At 35.6% G+C, this 10,091-nt stretch overlaps 1 protein-coding gene across 1 annotated transcript in view; it reads right to left on the bottom strand.

The window, feature by feature from the left end:
- Positions 1-330: 330 nt before the first annotated feature.
- LOC145663227 (uncharacterized) overlaps positions 331-10,091 on the bottom strand; it is a 49,737-nt gene continuing 39,976 nt past the window's right edge. Inside the window, exons 7-9 of the mRNA XM_081729595.1 lie at positions 9,196-9,347; positions 7,049-7,695; positions 331-5,074 (exon numbers count right to left, since the gene is read on the bottom strand). Of these exons, the coding sequence (XP_081585721.1) occupies positions 7,054-7,695; positions 9,196-9,347 (794 nt within the window). The 3' untranslated portion in view covers positions 331-5,074; positions 7,049-7,053. The remainder of the gene's footprint in view (positions 5,075-7,048; positions 7,696-9,195; positions 9,348-10,091) is intronic.

Here is a 10,091-nt window from a genome sequence, read left to right as displayed (position 1 = left end):
TCAGTGAGCCACGGTTTCTTTTCCATCCCGCACTGTGCAATGTGAGCAAATAAATCTTCATGCTTTCACTTACTTCCAAAATCAAGAATCTGGATCTAAAATGTAAATATTTCCACGGTCTATCATAAACGTGGTGGCGACTCAGTAATATTAGGGCTAAACATAATTAAGTGGTCTGAGGTCACCTATTGGTTGACAACGAAGGCAACTGTATAAAGTGAGATATGCCAAAGAATGGAGCGGTGCAATGCATTATAACTTGGATGGAACAAAAATAATTTTCTTATAAAACCTGGATTACTCAAGTCAAGTTGAAATGAAACATTACGATTCCTTGGACATTATTTATTACAACAAAATTGTATAAGTCAAATAACCTTAAGAGAAAAACAATTCTATTAACTGAAGATAGCACCATCCTAAGGAAGACTTATTAATATACATTTTTTTATCATTCTGGTTCCTTTATCCTTTACGGTAAAGGGTGCTTACAACTGCATATACGAGGAATATTTCCAAGTTCCGGAAACTCGACGAATAACGCCGGAATTATAACTATTTTATACATCGTGACGTTTCTCCAGTGGTATTCAAAGTCAATAGCGACCTCTGCGAGTTACAAGAGATATCACGAAGAATTACCTGGATATTTTCTCTCTATATAAAGAGGGTACTCAAACATGAAATCGTTCGACGACTAAAAGGAGTGCTCCCGGGTCTACGGAATCCGCGTGAAAGTTCATCGTTTTGATTGATTTAAAAGTGGCTAAACGTCTTTAGATGACTAACCCGTAGTGAACGCCCGACGAACCACTTACGTTAACATCGCTGCTGTGTTCAATATCTTTCAGAAAGATTTAAGTTGAGCGTTATTTTCAGCGACGTGCTTATATGAGATGTGGACCTGCAGCTTAACGTCCAAATCGAACCCAGGTTTTCCACGCTAAAGGCACAAACGTTAACTGCTTAGCCACGTGGGAGATCTCTTCCACGAAGAGAAATTAATAATTATTTGCGAATAAGTAATCATTGGCACCCGGCAAGCTCATGAGATTGTTGATTATTCGGGAGTCTTGTGAGATTTTAGTTCCGTTGGAGCAGAAAGTGTACAATTCGCGGCAAAAAACCTGCAACATGAGCATATAAGTTTATTGTGAAATGACGAAGTCTTTTGCTCCAAAATAAGTGTGCACGGGAGGAGGCCGAGGTTTATCCTGGCGTGATTCGTTCCACTTAGACGTTATGTTCATCCCTGTGTTGTTAGGCGTAGTTTCACAATAAACTTACATCCTCATGTTGCAGGTTTTTTTGCCGCGGATTGTACAAATCTGACTCGTGTCATCAACTGAAGGATGTTGTGTTTGATCGGCCAACGTATAATAAATGAAGAAACTTAGATTCATATTTTATGTCCTGCAGGCTAAAGCGAGACGGATGATTAATGAAAGAATTGGTGGCAGATATGTCCATCAGAAACTCGCGTAATCAGCGATCGAACAGGGACCTCTCGCACTGGAGGTGAGCGCCCTACCACGAAACCACCATGGCCCCGTTTTCTTGATGAAGTAATGGTTAACACTATTCTGTGATTGTGATGGGATAATTTTGGTGGACTACCTAACAACGGAACTACAATTAACGCACAATGCTGTTATAATATTTCGCACGGTGCATTGCGGCAAGCGCGTATCAAACTTTAGTTCTACAGTCTATCACAGCTGCAACATCATGTCACCAAACAAAGGGAGTTTTATACCGCCTCTACATCCACCTTATTCACCTAAACTAGATCCGAGCAACCATCATACCGAGCCGAAGAAATTGTGTGGTTTGTGACAACATGATGTACAAAGGTCGCGCAACACAAACTCAGGAGAAGACCTTTGAAGATGGCTTGCAAATGATACACTACAGTCCACTACTATAACTGTCTCAAGATAGGCGAAAGTTTCAGGACTTTGGAAATACTCCTCCTAAATATTACAAACACACTACTGCACGTGCTTTATCACACCACTATACCACTCATTTATTACATTATCATTTATAGAACGAACTTTTTACCCGCAACTACCAAGCGTTACTGACCTGATTCGTTTGCTATATAATATTTTACTTTATAGTAAACGTTTTGTTATAACTATTTATCTAGTCGTTTTGTCAAGATACCAGTACCTAACTTGTGTGACTGTACATATTGTAGTACAATGTCTTCCTTTATGTTAATTTTTTTAAATATATTCTTTTATATCTTCTAATCCATTTTTACAACAATCACATTGTGAAGAAGTCTATTAAACCTATTTCATGCATTAATTCTTTGATCCATTTACATTACATATGCTTTCCTTACAGTATTTCACAATATAATTTTGTGTCATTTTTAAAAACCTATGTACACTCATGTCCAAAATTATTGTCGCATGTTTATAAATATGTTGTTGTAGGAATGTAAATTGACAACGAATTCCCCTGGTATTTCTTATAATGTTAGTATGTTTATAATCGGCAAAGACATTTATGTGGCAAATTTCATGTCAAAAGAGCAGTAAATAAGAACAATAAAACCAAAATAAAACGTTCTTGTCCATTTAGCAACATTTTGTTTTACTCATTCTAATTTTCATATTTATAATTCTTTTCCTATGAAATTTACCACAAATATACATTTCCCGATTATACACATAGTATCAATATTAAAAGAACACTGCAAAATCATTATCAAACTATATACTTACAAGTAGGCAGTTAAAGATATGCGACAATCATTTTGGACATGAGTGTACGTATTTTTTTTTTTATTTTTTTTATTTTTTTTTTATAGGAACAAGACTGATCTGTCTTCAGATTTGACAATAAACGTTCTCATATCGTGTTGATACAGTAAGTGAACTTAATATTTCTACTTTTTTTTTTTTTTTTTTTTTTTTTTTTTTTTTTTTTTTTATAGTCAGAAACGGTTTAAATTGTTTGTGTGTATAATGTTACTGGCCAATAGCATCTTACAAGTGATATTTTACGTTTTGTGTTTCAAGATATATGAAACTCAATACCAAAACCGCGCATTTTGCATTTTTTCCAGTAATTTTCTTTTTACAGTCATCCCTACACTTCTTTACTTCAATATCTTAAAAGCTACAGATAAAGTATATGATCTGCATAACGCAATGTGGTTGGGAACACCCTTTAGTACAAATCAGAAACACAAACACGATCTATGGATGAATTAGCAGTAAAGGCACTTAAAAAGGTATTTCAGGAACTCTTACATAAATCTAATCAGCATGTTTTCAACACCCACAGTTCGTTCGTAATAAAAAACATATTTCAGATATTTCTGAGAGACTCCGTAATAAAATACCCATCAACGATTGGAGTTAATTTTCTCCTAATAATACAAGCAGTTCCACAGAATCACAACCAGGGAGATCATTTCACCAGTCTCTGACTTCTTTACCATTGGGAACATTGCTCTCATCAAAATGAAATATATATTACGATAATTTAATGTGTAGTACACAATATTGTTCGATATCACTTGTTACATAACTCTTACCTATCCATAGTTGTATATTATTTTTCACCTTCGTGCTAAGGAACGATTCATCATCATTCGCAGAATGAAAGGAATATTTAGTATAAAAAAATAAATATTTACAAATTTGCACACAAAATATATGACATTAACATTATAGAGATTTTTTTCACTCAGGTACAATTAACATGTTACAGTCTGAGTAATTACATGTAATTATGCAAGGCTTTTATGAAATTTGGCACCTGAAAATTGGATGGAGTCTAGTATGGCCCACAAATTCATGGAAGACTTTCATTTTAACCTTTTCGTCTTTCCATCAAACAAAGACTCCATAATCTAAAATAGCTCAACCTTCCTTTTAAAGCATTTTGAAAACAATAACCCATGATAACTTCTGAAGATTTTAGGCGATCACAGAATGAAACGAAAACGAGCTTAACGAAAAAGTATATTTGATGTCAATACAACCTCGATGCAGCGTTTCATTGTCTACAAAAGTGAAAGCCAAAACAATTCTTAATTATGCAGTTTGTTTTCATAATCGCTATCTACATTTTTCAACAACTACATTTTCTATGGCTATTTTAAGATTGAAGAATGAATTTCTCATTGCATCGGCATCTGTCCTCAAATGCTCTCCTCTTACAATCCATTCTGATTCCAATGGTCAAAACTTTCACGTGTTAAAATCAAACCTTAAGTCGTCTTCGACCACGCAGCTTTTTCACTTATTTCTTGCTACCTACTCCACACCATCCTTCTTCTCTGGCGTACACATCACTAGTAAATGATCTTTACATATAAAATATTTCTCTACATAATGTAGATTTAGTTGGTCCCCTTATTATTAATGTATATCTTTAATATGTTGCTGAAAGAGAAAATGAGATCTTGCGTGCGTTAGAACATCACTGCCCACTATTTTTCTTTCTCCAAATATATTTACCACATCATACATATAAAACAACATTCTTTTAGAGACATTTTCTACACTTCTGTTGCCAAATCTACATGCCACACAAACAGCTTATAGAACATTTTACAATCTTTGAGAAATAACTTCAAACTAGCTTATAGCTAAGTGAACTTGGAGTGTAGTAGACAATATTATTCGATATAATTTATTATGTAACTCTTATCTATCCATAGTTGAATATTATTTTGTGTTAAGGAACGAGTCATCTTCATTCGCAGAATGAAAGAATATTTAGTATATAAAAATATAAGTATTTACAAACTTTCACACTTTCAAACATTACACAGAGATTTTTTCAATAAAGTATATAAGAGGCTGAATGTGATTCTGCATATATAATTTTCCTTACAATTTCTTTTTATATTAAAATGTCTTTGTACTTGTAGATCATTTCTGTGATCAACACAGGGAAAGTAGGCTCCTCAGCCTAAATGTTCACGTCATTTAAGAAAAAAATAAAGGAAGTCTGATTCTTGTGTCTGTGTCTTCATTGCATTTCCTCGCAGCCAGCACAGCTGACTTTGTCCATGCGTTCTTGCTTCCAAAGTTTCTTTTGCAACCTGAAACATTACAATTGTTCTTGTTAAGGCATTACTTCTGCGATAAATAATGATTCTGTCCACTTCCTTAATATTATGGAAATTTCAGTACGAGTTATATAAAGCAAATTAGTACACTCCGAGCAGGTCATTTTGTATAGCGTACTATTCTTAAGAAATACACAGAATGATGTCATTTGTTTCAGTTGCAGGAACTATTAAGTTATTTATTGTTTTATCAGTCTATCGCCCTCCTTTTGGTCTAGTGGTTAGATGTTTTTGGTGTATGTGATCTGGATCCCCCAACGCATTACCGCGGTTTGGATTCCATTTAAATATTTTTAGGTCCACGTCTCCTATAGTTTCGCTACTGAAAAGGACGCTAAACTTCAACACATCTTTCTTATCAATCTACAGGTTACTTTATTCAAATTAAAACTTTAAATTTCACAAGATCTTCGAAAAACAATGCAGTGAAATTAGGTCAAAACATGACTAATGTTACGTGGTTTGGGAGATAGTGAAAGCAGGTTTAACATATTCAAGAACACAAGCAGTTCTGATACAGAGAGATATGGCCTGCTATCAGTCACTCAGCGGAGAGTAACATCAGATCGACAACTCAAATGTACTAAGCTTCACTCTCTCATGATGCAGAGACTTGAATCTTGAAACGAAAAGAATACTAATACAAAATACATGTCGTGGCTAAAGCAAACTGAAGTAGAGGCATTAATACTTCTGAAAGAGTAATTTCAATATTTAAAAGCTGAAATCTAAGTACAATACACGAAGTAAACCAATCATGTAAGATAAAATCCATGCTACTTTCGACCTCATGTTAACAGACGCTTAAGTTTATGTTGTTATCACTACCTATAGTCCGTTTGTATGTTATTTTACTACGTTGTATATATTAAAATACATATAGGACAACTAAGTGTGCAGAAAGGAAAATCACCATGAAAGCCAAGAATATAAGATAAGAAAAAAATGAACAATTCCCTATTTGAAGTACAAAGAAATATCTCTTACGCCGAACTCAGGAATTTGCACTTTTCTCAATCGATTATGCACCATGTAAAGCGAAAGAAGTTACGACTCTATGCTTACAAAATTAAATCGCTGCATGAAATAAAATGAAGTACCCAAACGAAAGCCACAATGGGTTGAACTTATTATGCACATGTTATGTCGACTGACTGAACAATGAGTCAGAATTTTTCACATATTTAAGCCTCCACACTTAAAAATGAACGTTTGGTGTGGATTGGGAAGAAAGAAAGAAAAAAAAATTGGAGTAAGTTTCTTTGCCGAACTAATCAACAGCATAGTGTACCTGGAGATATTGGAAAATTTTTGTTTACCAGATTGAACACATTGGCACTCCACCCCACTTTGACGTGCTTTGGATGTCTGGTTTTCTCGCGATGAATCGTTCCATGGGCTCTCACACGCTCAAGACTCACCCCATTCCATTTCTTGCTGTGGGCTCATGCGAAAAACGTAGTTTACAGCGAAAACATTCGCAACGTCAGTCGTCTTAAAGTATGCACCAAATCATTACTCCACATGCTCTTTGTACAATGTCGATCGAAATTAAATACTGTTATGACGCGATCATTCCTATCAATGTCTATGTAGTGAAATGGCATCGAAATCCCGTGACGTAAATGCTATCGAGACAGTCTTTACGCTCATGCAATATTTTGTTTCTTACATCACCATCTATTGATTTACCATAGGATGTGAGTTTCTGAACTCAATAGTCAGTTGCATTGTATACTATGTAAACGTATCATTCGCAATGATCTCACTATACACTGTAATTTTTTAAAGACCTTAAATAATGCCACTGTTAATAAGTGGAAAGAAGAAAATAGCTAGATGCTCTCTTTATATTACAACTATTTCCCTTGCTACGAGTATCGTATATCTCTTTAAATTATTTTCACACGGTTTCTATGCTTGTTTAAATCCTACAGAAGCACTTACCTTCTTCAGAGGATATCGTCTAGATTTATGGGCGAAGAAGGAGTCTTACGCTCCACTTGGTTTTGGGGTTTTTGTTTGTCTCCTGAAAGATTAATGCTATTGAGATCAACTGCACAGACAGAAGACGCTTGTTGGTTGCTTTTGGTAGGAGGCGGCTCCAACACTCTCACGTCTTCCACGTTGTTACAATAAACGACCTCATCGCATCTTTCCTTATATTCATTCACCACTTCCCGTGGATGCTTCGTCAACGTATGTTCAACATCTTGGACGAGAGAAGCAAATGCTTTGCGACTTCGGTCATCCTCACAGGGCGCGGACGAGAGGCAACATACATCTCGTGGAATTCCTTGAAGCCTCTCACCATGGACGTAATGAAGCATCCGCTCCAAATCTCTGGGCATCTCAAAGCGCCGGAGGTTGATGGCCTCAGTTGGAATGTCCGACGAAGAGCAGTAGGGAAACAGAACAGTACAGAATTTGGTTGAAGAGGAGCTGTCTTTGAATTTCTCCTTTAGGAATGTCAACCCCACTTCGTAAAGGTTTCTGTAGATGGCTTCTGGGACTTCTTGTCCATACAAAGGAGAGCAGACGAGGATAATGCATTGGACCTCAGCGAATGTTGTGCTGAACCATGTCAAAGGATCCTGCAACACAAAATAATGCAAAGGTTTAGACACAAGCATTACGTTTCATTAAGTTGACGACTTCACAATCAACTCTACGACAATATTCATTGGTATTACAGAAAATTTGCTGTTTTGATTTTCATAACTTCAACATTGCTATAAAACTTCAGTTTTTGAATGAATTTGAAAAAAAAAAAAAAAAAAAAAAATGCTGGAATTGTGTGTTAGGGTGTAACGCAAAAGTGACATCTTAATAAGTTATAGTAGCATTAGTGTGCACTTAGAAATTTGATTTGGCTTTGTGAAAGTACTTAAATAATCTTTGGTACTTTAATTTTGGAAATATTTTATTATCCACTTATCCTGTCTTTTCACTGTATGTTAATAAAACCACATATACCATAAAACAATATTTGCCCGCTTTTATGTTTCTCTCTTCTAAAACTTTTTAAAAGTCCCTTCAGTTAACAATGTATTCAAATTCTCGTTTTAACATTTATGAAATTTTACGTCACGTCAATCTCTGGCGTAAAACCAAACTGGCGTGGCAGAGAGAACCCATGGCTTTCCTGTTTCTTGCTAAGTACATACGGGTGACGCTCGTGATCTGTATGAAGAAGAACAAGAGGTAACTTAATAACTGTTAAAAGATATATTACATTATTTATTCAATAGGATCCATTGTGTATTATCCCATTCAACTCTTTTGCACACAAAAGCTATGGAACATAAGCAGGATAGATGGTTTCCTGCTCCTTGCGGTCCCTTGAAACAAACAAGCATATTCCTATTGACACTGTTCAATGGCGAAAGGACCAAGCAACATTGAATTTTGTATAAGGAGATGACGCTATCCTTGGTTTTCGCACATGGTTTCCTGAGTTGTCACAATTATGAGGATACTTTCCGCTTTGCTTATGAGCGTATTGATTCAGTACGGAAAGATAAGATAGAAAATTAGAACCTACTGATTATCCCTTTGTCATTCATTTGTTTCTGGTATTGTAGCCATTAGTAACTTAAATAAAAGCATTTCACTTGCTTCTATCTTTGGACATTAAATTTCTCTATTTATGTTGTTGCCTGCACACCACGAGTCCACAAATCTTTCACCACATACTACTCGACGGTTAGATTTAACATTTTCACGCAGCTGACGTCAGTTTCTTCGTTGAAAGAGGCTCTACTGTGTACTAGTCACGTGAACTTTCAGGTTTTATGCTGAGTTTACGGTCTCTATGTATTCTTTGTCTGTCTTGAAATATGCATAACGGAAGTAAATATTGTATGTCAAATTGAATAGAATCCAAAACTAGAAAATCTGAAACAGTTCTATATATGTGTAGCGTACAAGAAATGAGTGATACACGCAGGTGTTTAAACAGACACTATATTAATGAATATTTTGTAAACAGTTCGAGATGAACAACTTTTCCATACACTATTTGACCATAATTAAAATTTCAATTTTTATCTAATGAACCTGACATCACTATCACGACCGAGGAGAAGTCTTACCTGGTTTCCTGAACAAGGAATGCTTGTTTCATCCATTAATACATTGATAGCACAGTTTGTCTTCAAAAAGTCGGCAAATGCTCTCACGACTTTCACGTGCAGCTGGTGAGTTGGCTTGTAGATTAAAATCACGTTCGGCCTTGTCTTGTAAACTGCCAAAGAAATACAACAGGATTTTGTTATAAATTTGTGAAAAACGCATTATATCGCCTGTTTATTTCAAGAACGACATAATTCATAATTCGCCCTTATTGACTTATGGGCAGAAAATGAAAGTTAATCTTGATGTCTATCTCTGGTAAAAGTTTCATAGATGTGATTCCAAAACTGGACGCTACGAAAACATTTTGTGTCGTTCTTGCCCCCATTTGTTTCCACTGCGTTTCGAAACTTTAAACGCTTCTCCTGAAAAGTTAGGAATTTTGAGTTATGACGTTCTTCAAATAAACAGGCGATATATATAAAATGATTAAAATAAACGGGCCCCGAAGCAGGAAGAGCAAAATAATGCGTCATCAGAGAAAGAGGAGAAATAGGAAGCACCTCTGAAGAGACTAAGTTGGAATGGAATCACGGTTTAGCGTACGTTTTAGTCATTACGTTTTCATTCTTTTTCTCATATATTATCGATATTCAGGCAGAAGTCACTAACTTCACTGAAGTTCGACACTACTTCCAGTAAGGCGATGATATGCAAGGTGGAATACATGACATGCTAAATATTAGGCTACGTATACTAGATGAAATTGTGATGCAAATTCAGTTATCCTTAGCTTCACAATTCCAGTTGCTACATCTAGACCGTCATGTATTTCACTTCCCATATACTGGAGGAATTACCTAACTCCACGGAGTTACTAACGTCTGCCAGAATGACATCGATATACAGGGTTGGC

This window comes from Thermobia domestica, chromosome 10, assembly GCF_964235325.1.
Source record: "Thermobia domestica chromosome 10, izTheDome1.hap1.1, whole genome shotgun sequence".
NCBI classification, from domain to species: domain Eukaryota; kingdom Metazoa; phylum Arthropoda; class Insecta; order Zygentoma; family Lepismatidae; genus Thermobia; species Thermobia domestica.
Note: the sequence above shows the minus strand (reverse complement) of the source record. Positions and strands in the feature narration are given on the sequence as shown.